Source organism: Anas platyrhynchos, chromosome 29 (assembly GCF_047663525.1).
Source record: "Anas platyrhynchos isolate ZD024472 breed Pekin duck chromosome 29, IASCAAS_PekinDuck_T2T, whole genome shotgun sequence".
NCBI lineage: Eukaryota > Metazoa > Chordata > Aves > Anseriformes > Anatidae > Anas > Anas platyrhynchos.
In genome coordinates this window covers 1,636,282-1,660,230 of record NC_092615.1, presented here as the reverse complement: position 1 = coordinate 1,660,230, position 23,949 = coordinate 1,636,282, and the positions used below count along the sequence as shown (strand labels likewise).

The window sequence follows — 23,949 nt, the reverse complement described above, 5'->3', positions numbered from 1 at the left end:
CTTTGTCTGAGAATGACCAACTCCTGCAGCTTGGGCAGTTATTTCACCGTTCTTTTGAGTGGAACTCCTCTTTTTCTGATGCTGTTGTATGCTTCTCTGTGGGAAAGGTTCATCTACGATCAGTATTCTGACCTAAGGGACAGGCGTGCTGGGCAGAAAGCTGTCATTCTGGTTCAGTGTTCTGTGTGAAGCATAATTAAGTCGATCACAGCAAGGCTGAGTAGACGTGTGTTAGGTTTCAGTGTTAAGTAAAAGGTGGATGGATGTTTAAAAAGGTGGATGCTTCAGCTGTCAGCATGGTAACACACCATCTCTGGCCATTTCAATTTTAGAATCAGTTTCTTAGAAGCTACGTAACATCCCTTCAGTACTTAAAGACATTTTGTGTAGGGGGTACTGTACTTTGGACTGACTGATCTGCATTTCTTCCTGTTGGGGAAAGGGTGACTTAGCAGCTATTTTCATGACAGTCTGAGAACGGTGAATGGAGATATTCTCAAAGCAAAGTCTAAATGAGCCCGTTTGCAAAACTAGTGTTCTTTTTGCAGTTCTCTTTTTACACTGTTGCCTCCAGAATGTGAAATTCAGATACAGATAGCTGTGGAGACCTGTGCTTGGTAAAAACACAGCTTTTGCCATAAGCCTTCCAGGAGTAGAGGAAAAGTTTGTTCACACCTAGCATGCTACCTGAAAGATCTTGCAAAATCTGACTTTTATTTTCTCTTTTGGCAGACTGGAATGCTGCCGGCTAACTGTTTAGCTGGAAAAGGCTGGGGGTCACAGAATTGTAGGATTTAAGACTTTCCATGTTACCAATTACAGATGCTCTTTGTGTCTGCCTTACCCAGCTCAAGTGAGCACCTTGTAATAGTAACGGCTTCAGTTTTTCCTGGTTCCTCAGCTAAGTGTTGGACTCCTGGCATGGTGTCATAAGACAGACCAAGTGTAAAGCCATCACTTACCCTTTTGCAACTAACTGCCACTAATCTGCAAGAACAGGTAGGACAGTCTAGCTAGCAGGACTTTCTTGAATGAAGAAGTGTCCCAGTGTATTTGTACTGCTAACGGAATTCTTAATTCAGCTGAGGGCTCTCCAGCAGTCATATTGCATTCAGCTTTTGCGGGTTTCTGTGTTACACATCTGTACTGGAAGAGATTTGGAAGAGGAAAGAGCAACATGCACGTGACCAAGAAGTCTGTTAGAGTATTTATTATCCAACATTCCAGAACAAAGATACTCTCCCTAAAGTGCTTTTTAAAAACATTTTGTGAGCAACTTGGACATAAGCTGCTTTCTGTGTCCTTTTCAGACTAGTGCTGTGTTTGCTTTGCAGTAGATCTTGAAAAGGAGAACATTTACACTTGAGAGCCTTTGAGTAGGGAAAAGATTCCTGGGAATCATCCATGCTAAACTTACTCAATTCCAGCTACTGCAGGTAGCTTCTCGGCACATCTTTCTCCATGTAGCGTAGAGAACTAGTGTTTACAGCAACATAGGTTTCTATTCACACTTGATGTCTACGCCTCTGCTGGTTCAAGAGGTTTTCATAGCATTTAGAGAAAAGTTGCTGCTGTAGAAAAGATGGCAGATAATGCAGTGACACTTGGTGCTGTGCAGAGTGCAGTGGTACATTACTTACAGTTCTTTATACAGTATACCAGAGGCAATAGTGGGGCAGCTGAGCACTTTTTGTTAAAGCAAATTTTGTTGGACAGACATTTAAAACTGAGGTTGGTCTTGCTGAACTCTGAATGTTTCATAGTCTTCTGGAATGGTATCTGAGGAGAAGGAAATTAAAACAAATATAGTTTAGAAGTAGAACTGGAAATGAAAAACAGAATGAACTACTGCATGATATCCTGTTACAGTTTTATGTGTAGGCTGTCCAAGAACAGATTAACTTCTTGAAAGCAAAATGGCAAAATTTCCTGTATTTGACCTTCAAAGCTAACTTACCGTTGCAGCGATAACGCAGGTTTGACCAAATAATGTTCTCCTGGGAGAAGCAGAAGACTCCAAGGCGTCCTCCTCGCATAGTTGTATCAAGGACAACTCCAGTGTCTGCCACTACTTCAGGGCCTTCATAGAAGCGAGCTCTGGAAGAGAATAAGCACATGTAGGACATGTGAGCCTGATAAACACTTAGAGAATTTGTTCCAGTCAGACACTCTCCCTCCTTTTTACCAGAGAACTGTACTGGAGTTTTTTTTTAGTTTGTTAAACCCCCACTCAGCCATGCAAAGGAAAAATAATTTCCTTTGATAATTTAATATTTTCCTTTAACATAATTAACCCCCCTTACCTGATGTATCCGACTTGAGGCCGATGCTGCAGGAACCAGCGGTAAGATGTCTTGTCCTTCCAGCCGGAGTTGCGAGGGTCTTTCCACAGCAGTTTGACCTGGTCTGTGGTGTCCCCAGTGTGCCAGAGGGAATTGCGGAGGTACTCGCCTGGGCCTGTTTTGGACTTCACTGCCTAATGCAAAGAATAGACCGGTAAAAATGTGTGGATAAATAACTGATTGACTGTAACTGTTACCCCATGTATGTGTCCAAGCAGCACAGCTAAGAAAAAGGCAAAAATCCTCCGACTTCTTTTTCAATGCTGTCCTTACCTTCAGTTGAATTCCAGGTTCTGCTACTGCTCGGAAGGGGTTTGCCTGCCAGTATGTCTGTTCCATCTGTTTCCACATGACCACATAAAAGCTGGAACTGTCCTGGTAGCCAAATATGAAGCCAGCATAATCATCATCTGTGGCAGTGTTGACATGGAATGTGCCCTCAAAGTCAACGCCATTGAATGCTGTGTAACCTGTAATTATTAGAAAAGCAAATACTCTGTATTCTCGGGTAAAACATGGATCCGTTTCTTTCCAAATTCAGATGGGAGAAGGTAGATTTTGCTAAGCTAAAGCTGAAGACTCAGCCTGCTACAAACAATATTTTCCCAGGAAGCGGATGGAATCATTAAGTAGTGTCTGAAATACTTCTAAAAGCTGCACTGAGAAGTGCACAGTAAATGACTGATAATTTTCCAATAGGATAAAAATAAGTGCCTCACCTACAGCCAGGCCAGGATCACTGTTCATGGTTTGGACAATTTCCATGCCCTGTGAAAAGATGAATGTTGACTTATTAGTACGTTTCTCTCCAAAATTACTGACTGTACCCTTGTTGAATGAGCAGGGAGAGGTACACCAGAGGTGAATCTCTAGGGCTAAGGCTTTACTGAATACAAGCATTAGACCCACAATGTCTTTCAGTAAAAACTGCACCCAGATTTATAGGGGTTTGCTAGCCAGGTCTGGTATAGTCTCCTACCTGGTTGAGAACAATCCAGTTGGGATCGATCTGTGCATCACCCTCAGGGTCCAGTACAACTGTCTGGAAAGCCCTGAAGTCTGTTAATGTCACTTCTGCGTTCTCTGGGCACACATCAATTCTGTCAATCACCATGTCTCTGTCAAAGTCTTCTTCACAAAGGTTTCCAACACCATCACCTGAGAGCACAACAGAAGAAAACAAGTTGCAAGCTTTCAATTTCTCCTAGCTGTTGCACCTAAGTTTTACTTGGCTAGCTTTTAGCAGGCATAGTCAGGTAACCATGACTATGCAAGGTTAAGAGGTGTTTAGAGCATTGCTGCACTTTTCCTATATGTTGGTTGTGAAGAAACCCTGACACTTTTCCTGCTGCTTCCAGGGATGCTGAGAGATTTTGTCCCAGATATGATCTTGTTGTCAGGATTATTGGAGATCTGAAAATGATGTGGGGCTGTCTCAAATCAGTACCGAGGAGGTCTTACTTTCTGCCTGTCTCCAAAAGCCAAACTCATGTAGTAGCCACCAGGAACGGAGGACCCCCCACATAGAGCTAATGTGCATACGTTTCCCTTACCGTCTGAGTCTTCTTGGCCAGGGTTAGGGACAAGCCGACAGTTGTCAGGGCCTGGGGGTTTCTCATCTGGAATCCCATCATTATCGTCGTCATCATCGCATTCATCTCCTAGCCCGTCATTGTCTGTGTCCACCTGGGAGCTGTTAGGCACTGAGGGGCAGTTATCCCGTGTATCTTGGTGGCCATCCCCATCGCTGGTGGAGAAAATGCATTATACAGATGAAAAAAACATCAGTGGCTAATCTTTAAATAAGCATGCCCTTTCTAGGAGCTGGGGTCCCCTACAAGAACAGCAGAAGTTGTTGATTTCAGCCTTTTAAAATCTCAAGCTATTAGTTACGCAAACAATAGATCAGAAATATTCCAGCTGTCGTCTGTGAGCAAATCTGTGAGTGACAGCTAATGAAAAGCAAGCCTGCTTACATCTGCTAGCCTTTGGGCAATAGTTCCACTGGAAAGTTTTTTGAAGTCTGAAGAAAATTCCCCCTCCCTTGTCTGAATAAAAAGACACGGATTAAGGCCGAGCTAGCTTGTCACGGTTACCAGTGCATGCCTTCCACCCCCACATCCCCAGGATTCATGCAACCTATGTATAAATTTTGCAGCAAACTCTCACCTGTCCTGGTTGGTGTCACAGACATCTCCCACTAGATCATGATCAGTATCTTTCTAGGAAAATAAAGCAGTAATTGTTTAAACTTCTTGTAGATCAGTGGGAGAATTAGGCAATAAAGGAGAAACGAGAGAGATGTTAGCCTCTGTGCCATTGTCATTCTGATTGAAAACTGAGCTGACAACAGTGGGAGAGTTCCTTCTGCAGTATTTACAAATTGCCCTGATGAATTCAAGGAAAAGTATTTCTAAACCCAGATAAGTAGAGTAATAAGAGAGAGGGCCTGAGAGCAAAGCTGTTTCTTTGACTTTCTGCCCTACACACTAGGACATTTGATCTCAAGGGGCTGTATGTGTTGCAGGATGGCAACTAAAATTTGTAAGTGGTAATTGTGGTGAGTTATTGGGTGTCTACCTTAGACAGATGATGTGAGCAATGTCTTGAGAGAAATGAAGCTGTAAGACTGCTAAAGGGGCAGTGCTTGCTTACCTGGTCTGGATTACTGACTGTTGGGCAGCTGTCACACACGTCTCCTACTCCATCGCCATCGCTGTCTTTTTGATCAGGGTTAGGAACTCTTTTACAGTTGTCCATTGGATTCTTGATCCCTGTAAAACAAGCAGAGAACCCATTAAGCCAACAGAGCTACTAAGATATACGCAGCAAGATCTCTTTTGGATGTAAGATGTGGCAAAAACGTAGGACAGATGAATTTGGGCAATAAAGCAACAGTTCTGATTTTAGTGTACATTTTACACCCTATATCTTAGTAGCTACGGAGGAAGGAAGACAGCAGCAGCAACTGATCTTAAAACACATTTCAGACTGCATCAGGATGGATGGCTAAGCACGCTGTCCTGCATGAACCTGAGAGGAAATGTCCCTAACTGCATTCCTTAGAGAAAGCTGAAGACCAGGAATGTGGCTCCAACCTGGCACCAAAGCTGTGCAGGAGTGAGTGGCCAAGAGGATGAAGATGAAGCTGTCTGCGGTTCCCTAAGCTATGACAGATTCTTTTTCCTCCAAAGTAGACGTCTACAAAATTATAAAATAAGTCAAGGTTAATCTTGGCTAGGTGACATGGAAGATTCAGACAGTGCCTTTTCAACGCCTGAGACAGGAAAGGAACAATCTAATTGGCAACCTGCATGACTTCACTTCCCGCTTCCCTGCATTTACACCAGCAAATCATGCTAGCGGGGAGCTGCTTGGCAGGAAGTAGCAGGACCCAAACAGCACTAGATGCATTGGAAATAACCTGTAAATAAATATGTATGTCTCGGGCCAGCAGCAGTTGTGATTTCTGGCTTTTGAAAGCAGGCTTTGTGCAAATACAGCGTCACTAGCACACAGCCCGTTTCTAAAGCCAGCCAGTGTTGTTTTTTTTTTTTTTTTCTCTCAGAATACAGCCCTGACACATACTGCCTTGAGCAAGTAGCTTCTAACAAATTGGATATCCGTGTATTTCTTCACAAGTTGAAACTGCAGCACAAAGTACTGTCCTTGTCTGGGATGAGATCAGTTTGCATAGTACATCATCTTTCTGAAGCCTGAAACAGGTTTGACTTGCGACTGTGTGCAATAAAAATGCTAATAAAAATTGTTAGCATCAGCCTGAAGATAGATCTTTAACCTGGCGAGGACTGAACTGTGAAAGATACTGGCTTGACTGCTCATTGGGCATTTTAAGAACTGAGCTGTCCTTCGTCCCATCAGAAATAAGCTGCTCTTGTATAGTTTAAGCCTCCAAAGGCTGGTACCTGCTATGAGGATCTATAGCTGCATGCTGACCACCTGCCTTGTTCTTAGATTGGTACAGCTGCACTCCTTTGAGAACATTCTCCAGCTGTTCTTACCATCTCCATCCATGTCATCGTCACACTCGTCTCCTTTCCCATCACCATCAATGTCCCGTTGGTCATCGTTCTTCACCTGGCGACAGTTGTCACAGGCATCACCGAAGTTGTCTTTGTCTGTGTTACGCTGGTCGGTGTTGCGCGTGTAGACGCAGTTGTCCTGCAGGAGAGAGAGACTTGCTGCGGGGACAGGAGCATGCTACCTTAGGGGGCAGTCTGCACAAACGGGTGTCTTCACACCAGCCAGATTTAAAAGGAAGCATTGCATGCTACGACCTGCAGGTGCTCTGAATTCACATTAAAGATGCAGGCAGTTTGCTTTGCAGGCCCGCTCGGTACATTTAGGTATGTCAGGGTAAGCTTTAGAATTCAAACCTCAGCATTTAATATCCCGTCTCCATCGGCATCATCATCACAAGCATCTCCAATTCCATCCCGGTCTGCATCCTCCTGGCCAGAGTTGGGGACAGTCATGCAGTTATCCTGAAAGGAAAGTAACGAGAAAGTGGCAGGGTGTGCTGGCAAGCTGTGAATGTCACAGAGCCTTCCTGAGCTCTGAATGCTGCACAGGGCCTCGAAGGGGAGCCTGCCCCCAGATCAGAACTGCTGACTTCTGGTTAAGCATTCCTCTGATATGCTGTTTCCACCTAAACATGCAAGGACTGCATCTTACCTTGCGGCACTTCTTGTCAGAGCAGCGTAGCTTCTCATCAGGGACTCCATCAATGTCTGTATCCTTCCCACAGACGTAGCCATTCCCTGCCCAGCCCACAAGGCACTGGAAGACAGCAGATAAACAAAATGAGGCTGGTGGTGAGTCTTGTCAGGGGTATGCCTCCAAAACTGAAGGTCTCACATAAGAATCAGCAAAAAACATTGCAAACCCAGTTACACAATGCTCTACAGGTGAAATACTGCCTGGAAGAGACACTTAAGCTGTAAATAGTACTTTTAAATAGTTCAGATACAAGAGCTCTGCTTGTTCCTGAAATTATAAAGATGCAGCAGCAAAACTTCTTGGCTCCCCCAGGTTGCTTGAATGGCGTCTTCCTTCCCAGCCGCATGTAATGCTCTGTGACTGAAAAATGTGAAGTGCTTCAGACAAAAAAAGCAACAGCCCAACAGAGGATCTGAGGTGCCAGGAGCAGTTCACTGCTGAGATCTCTGAACGATGCACTACCACAGCTCAGGTGTTAATGGGGAGCAGGTCCGTGCCAGGAAGGCACGCTCTCCAGGAGAGGGCAGTGGCAGACCCAGGAGAGCAAGCACAGCGCAGGAGAAAGGGGAGCGAGCAGATCCCACCGGCAGGGATCGGGCCTTACCGCGCAGGAGATGGACCCATCGCGCTCCACGATGCACTGAGCTTTCTCGTGGCAGGGGCTAATTTCGCCGTTAGGGCAACGTCTCGCTGTCTGGCTTTTGCAGCCTGTGATTTGATCCCCAACAAAACCAGGTTTACAAGCCCCACACTTGTAGGATCCCTGAAAAAAAAAAACAAAAAACAAACACAGCAGGGAATTAACTGTAATGGGAGTCAGGGCAAAGCTTTCATGCAACTTGTCCTCGGCAGCTGGACTGCCACAGAAAACAGAGGGCCCAGAGCCCAGGGAAGAGGGAACTACACGAGGCTTTCCAGGAATATTTACCCGTGTGTTGATGCAGATAGAGTTTGGGACACAATTTTTGGCAGCTCCTGTCTCGCATTCATTGATGTCAGTGCAAACCTGCCCAAGAAGAACAAAACAGACATTAAATTCACTCTTAAGCAGATACCTTGTCAGATTACAGAATTAGGGCATCCCTAGATGCAGAAGCAAAGCCCCCAGCATGCTGCACTAGGGCTGAGAGCTTAAAGTTTTCCTTGAGACAAGCCTGAGCCAGATCCCAGCAACATTCCTGACCCCCGGGCAAGCTGTTCACCCTCTAGAAGTCACCAGAGATTTTAGCCTGGTGAAATAGCTTAGCTCTGAGCTGAGCTGTCAGCGTATCTGCTTACTGTAAAAGGACAGAAGAGAGTGAATGGAGCAAGAAGGTCAAAGACTGCCTCCTATGACCAGCTAGCAGCTCTCTAAGTAACACAACTATGCTTGCTTTTGTCAATATATTCTTATACTATTGTAAGTCCAGGTGTTTTCTTTTTTAAAAAAATATTACTTTTTTTTTTAATATTTTAATCTGTCTATATCTGTTTATGTGTGGAGGGGCTGAGTACCAAGTAGCTGTATCAACTCTTCTGTGTCCTAGCACAAGGAATTCCCCCATCTGGCTTCACAGCCACGAAGGTGTCCTAGACGTGACATTCTGACCAGCTTAAATTCAGCAGAGGTAGGATCTTGGAGTGGAAGTTGCTTTGCTGCTGGTGTGCTAGGACATCCTTGGCAAGCGTATCCTCTCACTGCATCAGTCCTGCCATCAATATAATGCAATCATCTCGTATTTCCCTCCCATTTCTTTGCCAGCATCAAGACCCTTGAATTAATTACAGCTATAGAGGGGAAAGAGGTGATGCTTTCTGAAGGAAACAGAAGAATTTGTGCCTTACCTGTTTGTTGGCCCTGGCATAAGCTAGTCCAACGCCTTCGACCATTTGCCCTGTGAAGCCAGGAGGGCAGGGATCACAGCGGAAGCCAGGAGAAGTGTTAATGCACTGGACCTTCGGGAAGCAGGGGTTTGCATTGCACTGGAAACAAGAAAGAAGTTGTGGAAAGCTGTGACACAGGCTCGCTCAAGACCAGCTGTGAAGGCAGCTCTAAAAGCAAGCCTTGCTGGGTGAGATCCAACTATTGTGCTTTTGTTTTCTAAAGAATAAGAGAAAAATGCATGGAAGTAGCTGGCTTTCCTTGCAAGTGGAAAATGCAGCTTCCCAATCTGAGTTCTCCCAAATTCCAGTATGTGCAGACAAGTAAAACAAATCAACTTTCAAGACTAATTCTTCTTAGGTGACATCAATTGCCCAGGCAGAGAGCTGGCTTCACTTCACACTTTCCTTCCTGGCAATCTCTGAATCCAGAGAGCTGGGTAATTTTTTACATTGATTTTGAAAGACAACAACAGTTGTTTGTTTACTACTCTGGGAAGCAACTGTCTTTCCAAAACTGATATTAATGCTTGCTTTATTTTCTCCAACACTATTATTTTTACTGAATTCTTATGCGCTGTGCTAGCAGATGCATGACATTAATGCAGCAGTTCCCACATTTTTGTGACTAACAGCTTATCATCAACCTCAAAATGTCCCATGGACCTTTTTAATTTTAGCTGTTTTTTAAAGCAAATTGCTATAAGATGATACGGCGTTGCAAGACGCAGTTGCTTGATGGTTGAGTAAAGTTTTGCATACAGACAGAATAAGTGTAATCGAGTGTCACATTTTTTGGAAAAAAAAAAAAAAAGAAAATCAAACAATATCTTCCTATCAAGGTTTGATTTACAGGCAGAAGTTAAGCAATTCATGTAGTGTGGTAAGATTTACTGCATAAAGGACTATTTGGGTAGCATTTCATTCAGTTCCACACATAATAAATCTTATCTCTAACAACTCGTCAGCGATTAGCTCAAAAGATTTTAAGACCAAATGGGATATCCAAACTCACTTTCCTGTGTTGTACAAACCAAAAGATTTATTTTGTTTGAGTCCCTGTATCTTTTAGAAACAAACGCCTTGCTAGACTGGATATAAAACCAACGCAGAACACTGCTTGAGGCAGGGTGAGAAACAGACTTCGTTCCAGTGAAATGATGTTTCTGTTGAACTTCAGCTCCTGGGGGAATTGCAAGACTTCTCTTCACAACCACAACAGGAACCCACAACACTCCAAGAAAAGCGAGACCTTTTTGTAGCTCCCAGCCCATCCTACATGTTTTTTTTTTTTTTTTTTTTTTACCTCGTTGATGTCTGTGCACTGGGACCCGTTGCCTGAATAACCTGGGGGACAGGGGCCGCAGCGGAAGCCAGTGCCAGTCTCAGTGCAGGCCACTCCAGGGAAGCAGGGGTTTGGGTTGCATCTGTTAAACTGTGTCACGGTGATGCCAGGGCCTGACACCTCAGTGTGTATGCCTAGAGGACAAAAGGAACATTAAGGACCGAGTTGTCACTGCCAGAGCCTATCATAAGCTGGTTCCATTGTCTCAGTTAGAAGACTTCAGCGTGCCTCACACGCAGGGCATTTCCTTGCAGCTTTTCTGAGGGTTAGGCAGTTACAGCTCTGCTTTGTAAATGGAGAAAAACAAAGCCAGAAGCAGCAGATGGACAGATTTCTGACTCAGAGCAGACAAAAAAAAAAAAAAAAAAAAAAAAAAAAAAAAAGACACACAAAGTCCAGAAGTCTTAGCTCCTGGTCCAAAACTCTTGTTGTGCTGCCCTCCTTGTTGTGTAATGCCCTTGGTTTTGGGGCTCCACAGAGACAAGTTCTCTCCCTGGTACCTCTGCATCTCCATCCCACTGGAATACGGACTCAGACACCCAGCACAACGCACACAGCACAGGCTTAAGTCTGGGAAGCATTGTGGAGGGCCATCAGCCAAAATCTCCCCAGTAGAGGCAGGCATCTTAAATAGGTCAGCTTGGTGCATAGCAGGAATAGACTCACATAAGGCTCTCATGCCATGGCATTATCTTTATCTCCATGGGGCTAGGAAACCTTCCTTCAGCCTGGCAGATGAGAAATCAAGCTGTTATTCAGACATGCATCACGTCTAGGCTGGCATATAGCAATATGGTATATCTAAGCATGTGATGTGCAGGAAATTCTAACCCATATAAAATGCTGCTGCAGTCCTATTCAGAAGCACCATGAACAAAACAAACTAGTCCCCACACCACTGTGCACAAGCTTTCCTTGAAATTTTAGGCCCAACGCCAGGTTTTTGTCTTTATCCTCAAGACCTGACTTCAGAATCTAAGGCCCCTGAATCAAAATTATGGGCAGGAACTAAACTCCTACAGCTCAAGGCAACACAAAGAATTCATCTACACGGGAAACAGAAGTTCACTGAAGGTTAACTCAGAACTGTGAATAAACTTTCCAGAAGCTAGAGTTGTCACAAATCTCCCACACCCACTGCTCTAAGTGACAAGGACACTTTTTGGTCCTGCTTTCCCCAGTTTAAAAGCCCAATTAAAAAAAGCAAAACCAAAAACCACCAAACAACAGCACTGTAACACCACCAGTAGCAGCAAAATCTTCACTAAAAACAAGGCCTTCTCTCTTCATGCTTCTCTTTCAGGGAAATAAGAGGAGAAGCCCAAACGACTGCTGCGAGTCACGTTGTTCAATGTATGACTAAAAGAGGCTCAGGTTCTACAGCAAAGAGCACAGGAGAAGAACTCACATAGAGCTGAAAACCAAGTGGGGAAGGCAGAGATCAAGTAACAGACAGAAAGTTCAAGACAGTTTTATGAGCAAGTTATTAAAACAATTGGTGTGGATGAATGCTTTTCTGTACTACAGGTCCCAGAAGCTTTGGCTAATCTCTTTTCCAGCAGTACAATCTCTCCAAGTGCAGAAATGCTTTTTGCTCCGCCCTTTGAGTGTACTGGCAAATAACACAGCATCTCCAAGAACCACGCTTTCTGAAAGCCAGATATGCTGAAGTAGGTTCCAGTCCAGAAAAACCATTTACTGGGGAGCAGAGGGCAAAATCTACATGGGAGAATTTACGACCCTGTTTCTGTAAACACCCTCTTTGCTTGGAAGGTGACAACATTAGGATTGAAGGAACAGCAGATCAGTGCCTCTTGGGGGTGATGTTCTCTTCCACTCGGCTCATGAGTTGCCAGCTATATCCCACAGGATACCCGGTGTTCGTTCCCAGGCAATTCTAACACAGGCCATGGGCTGGGTTATTAAGAGACGTGGCTGGGCAGCTTTCTGCGCTAGAATGCAGCTACGCTGAGAAGTACAGCGTGGCATGTCACAGAACCACCAATAAAGCTTATTTCAGAAGTTGTGAAAGCGAGCAAACACTGAGGATTTGCTGGAAGTATAGATGAGCTTTTTAATGCTAATTCTGCACCCCACGCTCAGTAAAGGGGTAAAGAGCTTCAACTGCCACTGAGACATGAGAACAACACAGAACACTGGTCCACGTGTGCAGTATGACTTGGGGAAAAAAAAGGCATCATTACATCAAGTATTCCTCTGTGAAACCCAGAGTAACTGTGAAACAAGCTAATTCCTTTGGGCAGATGGTCACAGGTGGCATTTTACTACTTGTTTGGACACAAAGATATGAAACACTTGGAGGACACAGGTGAGTATAGGGCTCGGCTCAGTAACTCACCACAGGCATCACACTCCATGACTGCATTCTTCAGGTATGTTATCTCTTTAACCTGGAAGAAAACAAGAATCATCACTTAGCCAAAGGCTGAGTTTTGCTCCCATGCAAACTAATAGTGCCTTTGCCAGAAAGCAGGATGTCCGAGAGCACACAGCTACTTACAAGCAAATTAACTCTTACCCCAAAGTCTATTTTGCAGACTTTCAGGAAGCTCAGGTGACTTGTTTTCCCTGCTATAAGTACGTCATTCCCTACTGGAGTGTTCCTACAGGCTAACTAGATAATACTATTCTATTGCAGAGGCAGGAAACACTCAATTTGCGAACATAGAAACAAGTGCCACGGAGGAAAACGAATATACTTTATTTGGGTCTTCTGCTCTAAAAGATGCTGTATTAACTGTCCTAGAGAGGTCTGCATTACCTGTAGACTGGGTGTTGCATATGTAAAGTCAGGAGGAGGTTCCCGTGTTTGCTATTTTTGCAGAGACTTAAATAATCTCTGACCTTGCCCAAGCAAATTATTGGCCCTAATGTTCTTGCCATGAAGGCATTTTGAATCTATTCACAAAGGCTCCTTACTTCAGACTTCCTCTGATCTCCTCTAGGTTCCTCTTCAAGCTTCCTTCAATAAAGAGATAATCTGCTGCACTAGCAATGAAAAGATGCTGTTGCTTTTATTAAGAAAATAATATGGGACAGGCAAAAAACAAGTGTCAGTCTCAAGCTAAAACTTTCACGCCTCTGTGGCATCTTAGATAACCTAGGAGGCTTCTCCTGAAAAAGCATTACTTGCAATCTACAGCTGATGCTCAGGTACAATTCTGTGAGTACCCTTACACGCCCCGTGGACTTCATGTTTCCACTATTAAGACATTTCACTTTGTACTTGGACAGAAGCATCTGCTCATGTCTCCCTGCCAGCTCCCAGGTTTTTATTCTATGTTGGATTCTCTCTTCCCTCCAACATGGCTTTGGGTTGTGTATTTTGAACAGTTAATGCTGAGATGCACCTAATCCAAATCCCCAGAACATGTCCCATTAGGAGTGGGTGACAAGAGAGCAGAGGGGAGAAGTTGGAGTGCTGCTAACGAATATCTGAGGTTCTTTTGTGCCAAGAATTCTTCAGTCCTTGGCTCACGAGAGAAGACCTGGCCTTTTATTAATACTCCTTCTGCTATCCTTATTGCCAGCATCCCAAGATGATGAATCAGGGAAAAGTAAGTTTAGGAAATCTTTGCACAGATTAAGGCATTATGAGCTGCCACCTTGGCTCTCCAGTGAATATGCAAGTTTGTCTTCTGGGGAGGGGTTTTCTTGAAAGCGCTGTTAAGAAAAAGGCCATGGATTAAAAAGAAAGTAGGTGGCAAGAGCGAGAGAAAGAACAAACAGAAAAACTATATGGAGAATCAGTGCTAAGCTGGAAGGGAACACTGGAAATCATTGCTCCAGGCTGCCAGGAACCATGTCTGACCTGATTCCTAGTAAACACTGGGTATTTATGCAGAAGCCTGAAATTTGAGAGTAACTCCATGCAACAGATGTTTTTGCAGATTAGAGGCCGCCCAGTATGCACTGGCACAGAGACCCGTCTGCCATTCCAATTAGCTGGCAGGCAGAGGCTGCTGCCCTCAGCTCCCAGAATGGATAAAGGGAGAATGGAACCTTTTTCTGTACTTAAAAGAGAGTTGACCAGACAAACCACCATCTCCTCGTTAAAACGGGAAAGGATCTAAGCACCCAAGAAGTTCCAAAGTTCCTAAGAAACTACCAGAGCCAGAAAGGCTTAGGATTAAAACAACAAGAGGAAAGAATGAATACAGAGCTTGTTTAGACTCCATCTGACTTCCCCTTCCAGGACCCCAATAGATGGCTGAAAGTTTGGACGCTACTGATTTCATGTGCCCGCAAAACCAAGGAAAAAGTGACTTGTTTTTCCAGTTAAACATACATCCACTGTCAGTGTGTGTTTTTTCTAAGAGTTTGTTCTTCATGTATGCTGTTTTTCAGCTGAAAAGGTTCCAAGCAGCAAAATCTGCTGCTTGATCTCAGAATTACAGATCTAATGGTGAGATCACCTCTTGATCCTGGGTGTCACAGCAGTTACTCTACTGCTTATTTCACCAAATGCAAGAAGAGAACCCCCAGTCCCAGAACTCAGCACTTCAGGCAGAAGATTCAGTGATTGACCCCAAGCAAGATAAAAGGAGTTAGGTGCCTTTCTCACTCACCTGCTGTTTCAACAAGTCTCGAACTTCCATCAGTACACGGTTAGTTTCTCTCATCTCGTCCAGCATTTCAGGACCAACTTCTACTCCTACCAAAAGCACAATGGATGGAAAAAAAACACAGAGGAGCCATTAGCAGTACAAACGAACTGATACAATTAGCTTCAATTTAACATTACAGATACAGAATCCACCACACCAATCTTTCCCACATCCCAACTAGAAGTTGGCTTGGAAATAACCAAGTCTTGCTCTGTGTAGGGCAGACAGGGATCATCAGCCAGGGCTGTCACTCAGACAGGTAACAGTTACCCCTCAGCAAACAAATTGGCCTGGCAGTCTGGCGGTTGTGGTAGCCGTTAATCTGGCATGGTCTGTGCAGTTCACACATAGGAAGCCTTTGCTGCCAAGAGCAGCAAATTAGTAATTCAGTGCTGTGGAAGTTACTATGAAGGGCACAGCTAAAGCGAGGCTCTTTGCTGAGTCTATCCTAGATGTGCTGCCAAGCACTGAACGTGGAAAACCGGCACATCAGCCACTGCATCGCCCGTTCTCAAGGTCCAGACTTTTTTCTTGCAGCATAAAGATGGGCTCTGTCCAGGCAGTGGCACTGTCAAATTGCATTGCAGTGGGTTTGGGACACAAAAGGTCCATCTGCTCATCCATGCAATGCTGCAAACGCTGCAAAATCCTGTTTAAACTAAGCTGAACAAAGACTATAAATTATATTACAGGGTCACCTAGGGCAGATTAACATGAATTTCTGCTAGATTCTAGCCTTGCCTAGTCGACTGAGGCATGCTAAAAATCTAGTCTATACTCATCATCTTCGCTCAGGAAGAACGAATGGAAGCAGCTCAGTTTCCAGAAATATGTGTTAAGAAAATTTGAACCATTTAAAAACAATTGGGCAGAAAGTTCAACTCTGGCATTCTCCTGTCTGCCACGAGAAAGCACAACCTCATTTCTCAAGTTTTTTTTCTAGTTTAATCAGTCCTTTAACAGAAGTCACACCTTGCCTATGAGCAAACTTTTATGAAGACAAGAATAGCAGCATGTTTGACAAATGGAAGGCAAATGTGCAGGGGAAAATAAGCTGGAGCTGGGGGTCTGCTTCCTCTGAGAATGAAGAATTTGCCAGTGCCAGAGCAGGACATCAGCCCACGCTGCCTCAGTACAACAACTTAGGCATTTTTATGTGACAAATGAGCCTGAAAGCCTCGTGGGTCTTCCCTGCACAGAACGGAGAGGACTTGATGAATATTTGTAACCTCTCCAATACATTTTGGTCTGGGAATTATATCAAAAGTACCGCAAATGTGTCATTCTAAGACAGAGGGAGTGAATGAAAGTGACATTTCTGATTTTATTGAAAACAAGAAGCTCGCATATAATTTTGAACTTCAAACGGAGGTTTTGAATAAACTCTGCATGAAGGCTTCAGGCAGCTTTTGTTATTCCTGGGAAGAATTTTCCATTCTTAGTAGCAAGATATATTTCAAAATAAATGATTTTTTTTCTTTTCTCTTTTTTTTTTTTTTTTAAAGATTCAAATTTACAATAGTGAGTGAACTACTCAGGAGTGATTTCCAAAGTAAGTCTATGCACTTGCAGACATTTCCATTACTACGCATCCTTCTCCAAGGGTTCGTTCTCTCTGCAAGCACACACTTGAATCTGGTACACCACGCTTCAGGTCTGAGCCTGCTGCATCTCAGATCCTCTTAGAGCTGAGCATTCTCCTAACAGGCTGTTCAGAAAAGTGGAACTTCTTTAATGAACGCAGCTAAGTTCCTAGAAGTCGGGGCTTTCCTAAGCTCTGTGTGCACAAGCAGAGAGAATATTCAAGACTTTTGCTTTTGGACATGCCGTATGAGCTATTTTAATTTAATGACATGCAAAATGCAGACTAAAATAAGTTGTCTCTTGCAGAAACACAACAAAATTTCCATTTGCCCTAGAATAAATGTTTTTCACTACTCAGGAGGGAAATGGGGAAAAAATCTAAGACTGAATATTTAGACAGTTCGGCTTCAAGTTTCATACAAAACTACAGAACCCCTAAACACTGCTTTCAGGCTTCAGCAGATGCAGCTGAAATGTTACCTCCTTCCTCATTCTCTGCTGCAAAACAGAATATTCATAGGAGGCTAGAAAGCACAGGAGTCCAGAAAACAGAGAAAATTAGAATTACTTACCTGCTCTTCTCTGCTGACATGATGAAAAAGGACAGGAGAGGCAGAGGAGAAAAACAAAGGCTAGAGCTGAAATCATCTTCGAATCTCCAAGCAGTGTGGATGTACAGGCTTCTCTTGCAACAAATTTTAACCTGCAGGTTTGCCTCTGCTCCCCATTAGTATCTGTGGTTTGCTATTTATGAAGTTGCATTCCTTCCTCTGAAGTTCTTATTCTCTGATGCTGGACGACGGGTGGACGTCATTTCTGGCTGCTAGTCCACAGAGAACGTTACAAAAGTAAACAATATGAGAAACTCATCAGGAGAGTAGCTTAATTTTTTTTTTAGACCGGCTTGCACCAAAATAGGTCAGAAAATTCCAGAATTAAATGGATTTTTTTTTTTTTTTTGGATCAGGGTTTTTATTTCTTCTTCATGGACACAGGATAGACGGATGATTCATAGTCCTATCCCTCACAGATTTTCCTTCTAAAACTACTCACAAGATCACAAAAGCTATGAGACATCTGGACTTCACTAGAGTTTCAGAAAAGGCTCTTTAAACCCCCAAAAGGCAGTTTTACCACTCACACTTGGGGCAGATTTACTGAATCATCTTTCAGCTCCAAAGAGAAGCCATCACACTGTTTTCAAAAAGGTATCAGGCAAATGTGCTAGTCCTTAGAGGCTGACTCTTATTACCCCCCACCCAGGCTCATCTAAAGGAAGGATGTAGTGCAGAGATGGCAGCATGAAAGGAAGGGAGACTTTGCTGTTTCTTGAATGTGAAGGAATGAGTCTCAATCCAGCACTTTCCATCACTCAGTCTCAATCCAGCACTTTCCATCAGAAGACACAGAGCGGATTGAGAAATCTGTCTAGAGCAGCCAAAGAAAATTTGCCCAAAGAAAATCTTAAAGCTACTACATCAAGGAAATTGCAAGTTAAACTGTGACCTATAAAAAAGGTTAGTCTGAAGACCAGTGAAATTCCTCATCACAAATTCTCACTGTTTGATTGTGAAATCTGTCAGTATGTTTATCATGCAACGTCCCTGGGGACACCACAGACAAGAAAAGCCCCAGAAAACAGTAGCTCAGTCTTTAAAGTCTTGTAGAAGCAGGATCTTTGGATATTTACACAAAGTTTTTTTTCCTCGTTTTGGCCTCAGACCTCCCATAATCAGGGAAAAACTTCCCATCCCTGTGGCTGTGCACACTTCTTGAAGGTAACTGTGCAGTCTTGTAGACGCTGGTGAGCATGCATGCCCACTACAGTAAGCAAATATTGTTTTAGATTACAGGACTGCTGCAGCAGACAGATTTTACATTTTCTTGCACCAAGCAAACTCTATAATTAATATAGAGTTAATTTGCTTGTGTTACCTGGGTGGCATTTGTATGATTTTGCTCTTCTGGCACGTCACCTCATGTTACACACAGTATGTCACTTCTTGTGAACCCACCAGAGGAATCAGCTTTGTGGGTTTGTTACTTGTGGCAAGTGAAAGTGGTTTAGCTGGAACTCAGAACAATTGAGTTTCTCAGTTTTTAGCATTTTTAGGTGCTTCTGGACAAATCAAGACCACGACAACTGACTGGTGAAGATAAAACACATTGTTTTATCTAGATGGCCTGCAAGGGAGCCCAGTAGAACATGCTGTTGCAGTGGAGAGCTGTAAGCACAGTACTTACAGTACTTCAACAGAAGCGTCATAGGTCATTAATAAAGGACGGCTCTTGCCAGCTATCCATTTTTTTTTTTTCCAAGTGAGAAGTCATAAAGTTGAGAAAGAAAGAGATATAATTCACATGGAATTAAGAATGAAGGGTCTCTTGTGAGGTTAGCCTGGCAACAATTCACATCAGATTAGCTTTGTGTGGAGAAATATGTGTCCTTATAGAATGATGAGACGATCAAACTCCTAGCAGAATGGGAAGGGAAGGAAAGAAAATGAAAGGGGAAAGGAGGGCATTTTTCTGAACACTTTCATCTGCTCAAAATAATAAGCCCTATTATAACACCATGAACTGGTGACCATGTTATATGTAAAATTCACTGTATTTTTAATTATGTCCATTATTTAACATCCAAATTAACTATTCAAAACCATATTATAGAGAAGTTAGATCATTTTCTTTGTTGCTACCATGGACTAAAGAAACTCAGCTAACTGACAAAAAGAAGAAAGCTCCCAAGCTCCCGGAGTGACTGCGAAAGACTAAAGGAAAAAAGGGAACCTTTCTCTTCAGAAGAGTATCTTGTATGGGTAAGTTGCAAGTCCCCAAAGTACTTAAAGCATTAAAGGCTACCAGCAGTGATGCTGGATCTCTTCACAGGGAAGAGAAAGAGAACTTTGGTGACATGGGCAGTCTGCAAGTTTGTCATCACCTCTGTTTTTCCCTCCTAAAGTCACTAATAATGAATTTATTAGTGGAAGCTGGAGAGTATACTGACCTCACTCACATGGAGTATGTTACTTGTAAGGAACCTTGCTGTTAGCTCAAGGTGAAAACTGTGCATACGTACTTGGGAGCTGCAAGTTCTCGAACATCAGGAGTGTTCACTGCTGAGAAATGCCTTCCATTTCCCTCAGCAACAACGAGTATGGGACAGCATGGTGACAGAACCGTGCACCTTATAGCTCACTTAATGAAATGAACCAAGGCGTATTGTATCTGCATTACACCAGTTATAAATATCTGACAAGTAAATCTTCTGCATATGGAGGCGGGGATCAGTATGTCTTGACATTCTTCTAGAAACCCAAAGCCACTTCTCTTTACTCTGCAACAGATTCTGGGGTCATTTCTATTCATTAATGGTAGCAAAATAACTGAACAGAGAAAAATGCAGCTAGTTTCTACACAGCTTTTTGGAGTTGAGCAAGACATGGTGTCTCCACACGATGAGGTCATTCCTACCCTTATTTTCCTTGGACTCATTCTGCACTTTTCTTTATTCAGGTCTAATGACTAGAAATCCTTGTAAATCACTGCTCTAATGCAGCTTAAACACACAGTGGCAGATCAGAAAATGTTCAGTCGTGATGTGATTATTTCTGGGTGACAGTTCCTGTTTGAAAAGGACAAATTAAAAAATACCTGATATACCTGAACTTGTTATTATCTGATGGGGAAACATCTCCCAGATTTGTCAACACTATTTTTTAAGCATTACTGATAAAAATAAATACATAAAATTAAGCAGTAGATAGTGTTTATTTGGGCTTCAGCTTACCAGTATTTTTGCTCTCTGCGCAGTGCCAGGTTAGTTACACCTTTTTCCCTGACTGGAGCTGACATCACAAATGAAACTAGCACACAAACAAACAACAAAAAGAAAAGATCATGCTAGTTTAAAGTTTAAATATTTTCCATCTCTGTGTTTTTAACTAATGTTTGCCAGCTGAAGAACAAAAGTCAGAAGGAAAAAGTTATTTTTCAGTCTTGTAAGGTCAAGTCCTAAAAATAAGTGAAAAACACCTACACCCTCTGAAAGAGTGTGCTAAGTTTTACAGTTTCATATATATTCATGGAAAATACATAAGAAACAAAAAGTACGTAAAAGACAATCAGTAAAGATTTCAAAAATAATCTTTTCCTCCCAATACAGGTTCAATAGTACCTATCGTGTTCTTGAGCAAGACTTTCTCCAGTGATGAAGACTTCACAACCACTCCAGGGAGCCTTCAAATGATTTATGTTCCCACTGTCAATGTTTCCACGGGATACTATTTAAGCCCACTGCTTCTTTTCTTACTCACTATGCACTCAAGTCAGCAGATTAGCTCCTTCATTGAAGCAGCATTATGTATTTGAAAACTTGCATTTCCTGAAGCCTGAGCTATATCATGATCAGTCATGTTTTTTGTTAAATGTCACAATGCATAAACTATCAACAACACAGAAGGTACATTCTCTGTTCTGGTGGACTATAGGATTACAACTGAGGTTGAACCAACCTGACACATTCATGCACCACTCCTTTCTATTTCACTCTTGAGTAGATCAGTAACAAGACCAGCACATTAAGATTTTTTTTTCATTATCTACTTATTTTGAATGCTGTAGATGAGCATTGGCAAATTCTGAAGACAGACACCATGGACAGGACTGGACACTGAAGCTCAGCAGCGAGCAGAACCTTCAGTCTTGTCCTACCTCTCTACTATGTGTTCCTGGCCAAAACAAACCTCTATCTTGTGAAGTTTGCAAAACATGATTTTACAGCTTGATTATGTACAAACACTTATTTCATCCGTTGCTAAAACACCATCTCAACAAACAAGATTCCTAAATGATTTGTGCTTAGAGCTATTTGCGGTCCTGAGGTAACAAAGTTTAGGTATAATCTAGGAATGTAAATAACAACACCAGTGTGTTATGGAAGGCAAATTCATTATTTAACATTGACACCTACAGAGATGTAAATATTCCATGCAAATTCCATCCCTCAACACATAGTAACAGCCCCAATATGCCTCATTCTATTGCAAGATGCAATAATCCACTACAGGCCGTGCTTTTTTACACATTTGAAGAGTTACAGCTTGCTGCAGTCTGGTTTATGTCTCCAGCTTTAAATCCCCAAGGGAAGTGAGGTACTGAAGGTCACTGAAGACCTTTTCTAAGTACTTTTATTGTTTCTTTCAATTAATCAATGGCAAACTGCAATGACAGAGAATCAAGCCTGCAAAATATAATAAATGGACATGGCTTCCTTATGCACTACGTTATCATTCATTCTTCTTGTTGTTTTCTACCCTGCTAATGGAATTTGGCTAATAACAGTAAAGCCATTTACATGACCTAAAAAAAAAGGCACAGAACCCTCTGTGGCAACAGGCAGAATGACGAAACGCTGTACCACAACTGTGGTATCACAGTGGCTGGCACGCTGTGACAGGGGAGTCCCCTGTGAGGAAGCTATTGCCTTACAGCATAGAAAGTGGGGCCATCCTTGAAGCAAGATTAGAATTCCAGAAAGGTCAACTCTCCTGCTTATTTCTCCAACGCTGTTAGAAATCTGATGATTTTATCCATTCTGTGGATGGAAATCTTACTTTTCAAGGGGACATCACTTTTCCTTACAGAAAAACAGTCCATTTTCTTAGTTTTAGAATGCTAGAAAATACAAACAAAGCTAAGTTCATGTATAAAAATCACTGCTAAATAGTTTCTGAAAAAAAGGTGCAGAGATGCCTTCCAGCATCTGAGGGCCGGCTCCCAAAAACAAGACAGATGAGCTGAGAACACATTCAATCTCTTTGTTTTATCCTCAGCTCCTAGCCCCCAACCAACACAAGTAACCAGAAGCAGCAGGACCTGATTAGGATTTTTCCATTATTTTTGCTCTTGAATAGCCAACGCAACAAATGCACACTTGATAAGTAGGAGACATTTGTAAGTCATCAAACACATATCAAGTAATTGCAGCCTTTACTGTCTCTCTCTCTTTTTTTTTTTTTCTTTTTTCTTTTTTTAACTCAGTGAATGCTGGAGAAGGGGAAAAAGAAAGTTGCTGGACTGAAAATTTTTAGGTGCATCATCAGGACAGATTTCCTGTGCCTCCGGACCTAACCAAGGATGCTACCAGTATGAGCTGGAAGCAGCTTCAGTCTCTCAAGGTCCTTTGTTTCTTGCTCTCTCCAGTGAGACTCCCCCAAAGACAACCAGTTTGCAGCAACCACGAGAGAACCAAATGGCCTGCATTTTTATTGCCACAATCCTCTTCTTGAGGAAGAATGCTGCTCTACAGACATGGAACAGAATCACTCAGAAGCTAAGCAGCCTGCACTAGGTCACTCCATGCAAGTAAATTGAATCTGAATGCCCAAAGCTCATGCCAGCACTATAATAAATAAACCATCTTTCTCTGAAGAAGGGTAATCTTTGTTCACAAACATTGGCAAGGAAAGGTACTAAAAATATGCACATACACGTTCGCCTAAAATAAGCGATAGTACATATTGTCTGGAGAGACTTACCACCACCATAAGTTGCTGTTCTTCCTAGGAGTGATATATTCTGCCCTCACTGGCTGAGAATTACACATGGGGATGTAGGAACACTGTAGAGCGTCAACAGAAAAAGCTATACTTTTGCAAGAGAAGGAAATATGAGAAAACATAGCCCTTTGATGAATCAAAGGTGAACTATAACACCGCCACAGTTTGGTTTCATCACAGATGTGACCCTGACCTTCCAATACTCAGTGGGCAGCAGGAAACATGGAGGAGGCTGACCTCAGCTGCTCAGGTAGCCCAGTCTGCTAGAGAGCTTGATTTCTAGTAGCTCCATCCAAGGACTCTAGGCAGGAACAGCAGGAGACAAGGCCAGTGACAGGACTGGTGAAAAAATCTATACTATAGGTCCAAGGTCTGTTTAGAGTCAAGGCTGAAATACAATACCTTGAACACAAGATCACCTTGAGCGTTGTCTGTCGTTGAAAATGTGGCCCAGAATTTTGTTTGCTGTCTCTAGAAAGGTCACAGCACTGTCAGATGCTCACCACTCCTGGGTCTCACGCTGATAATCCTACCCCTTCCAAAATGCCTCAGACATGCTGTCAGCTTAATGCTGTCTGAAAAAGAACAAAGACACCTGGAACTAAAACATTTGTTACAAATCTGAGGGCAGGAGGCCAACCAAAGGGCTCTGGTAAGCCCACAATGCTCACATTGGCCCTTCTTCATCTTTGCTTTGTCTCTCGTTTAAGCCTGCTAAAGACAAACTATAGCAAATCAGAAGCCCCAGAGGCTGCAAAGCAGTGGTACGTTCAGATCTAGAAGAGCTGTCTCCCATCCTTCCCTTCTTCTCAAGCAGCTCGCTGTAATGAGGCTTACAGATGGGGGTGTAAAATACTGCCAGAGCTCCTTCTCCCTACCGCCACCCTGCT

General features: G+C 42.9%; 1 protein-coding gene across 2 annotated transcripts; it reads right to left on the bottom strand.

Annotated features, from left to right (window-relative positions):
* Positions 1-1,195: 1,195 nt before the first annotated feature.
* On the bottom strand, positions 1,196-23,614 carry COMP (cartilage oligomeric matrix protein). Of its 2 annotated transcripts, XM_072029332.1 has the most exons (23): positions 23,462-23,614; positions 23,253-23,360; positions 23,039-23,121; positions 20,290-20,365; positions 17,072-17,322; positions 14,877-14,962; positions 12,647-12,698; positions 10,249-10,421; positions 8,907-9,044; positions 8,011-8,088; positions 7,687-7,845; positions 7,038-7,142; positions 6,740-6,847; positions 6,365-6,524; positions 4,998-5,116; positions 4,512-4,564; positions 3,896-4,089; positions 3,322-3,500; positions 3,062-3,110; positions 2,616-2,812; positions 2,304-2,476; positions 1,958-2,097; positions 1,196-1,779 (listed from the first exon to the last, which is right to left on the bottom strand). In XM_072029332.1, exons 5-23 carry the CDS (start codon positions 17,145-17,147, stop codon positions 1,721-1,723), a joined length of 2,298 nt encoding a protein of 765 aa, XP_071885433.1. In that variant the 5' UTR covers positions 17,148-17,322; positions 20,290-20,365; positions 23,039-23,121; positions 23,253-23,360; positions 23,462-23,614; the 3' UTR covers positions 1,196-1,720. The 2 variants fall into 2 exon arrangements, with proteins under 2 accessions (XP_071885433.1, XP_027328175.2); XM_027472374.3 differs by lacking the exons at positions 20,290-20,365; positions 23,039-23,121; positions 23,253-23,360; positions 23,462-23,614 and having other exon boundaries at positions 17,072-17,543.
* Between the last annotated feature and the right edge of the window lie 335 nt (positions 23,615-23,949).

What these genes read in the sequence shown, in the direction of transcription:
- COMP (XM_072029332.1), bottom strand. Translation starts at nt 17,147, where the DNA reads ATGATTTCAGCTCTAGCCTTTGTTTTTCTCCTCTGCCTCTCCTGTCCT. An exon ending in AGTGCACAGACATCAACGAG is followed by an intron (nt 9,045 to 10,248) that starts GTAAAAAAAAAA and finishes TCTTGTTTCCAG; the next exon opens with TGCAATGCAAACCCCTGCTT. An exon ending in CAGTCAGTAATCCAGACCAG is followed by an intron (nt 4,565 to 4,997) that starts GTAAGCAAGCAC and finishes TTATTTTCCTAG; the next exon opens with AAAGATACTGATCATGATCT.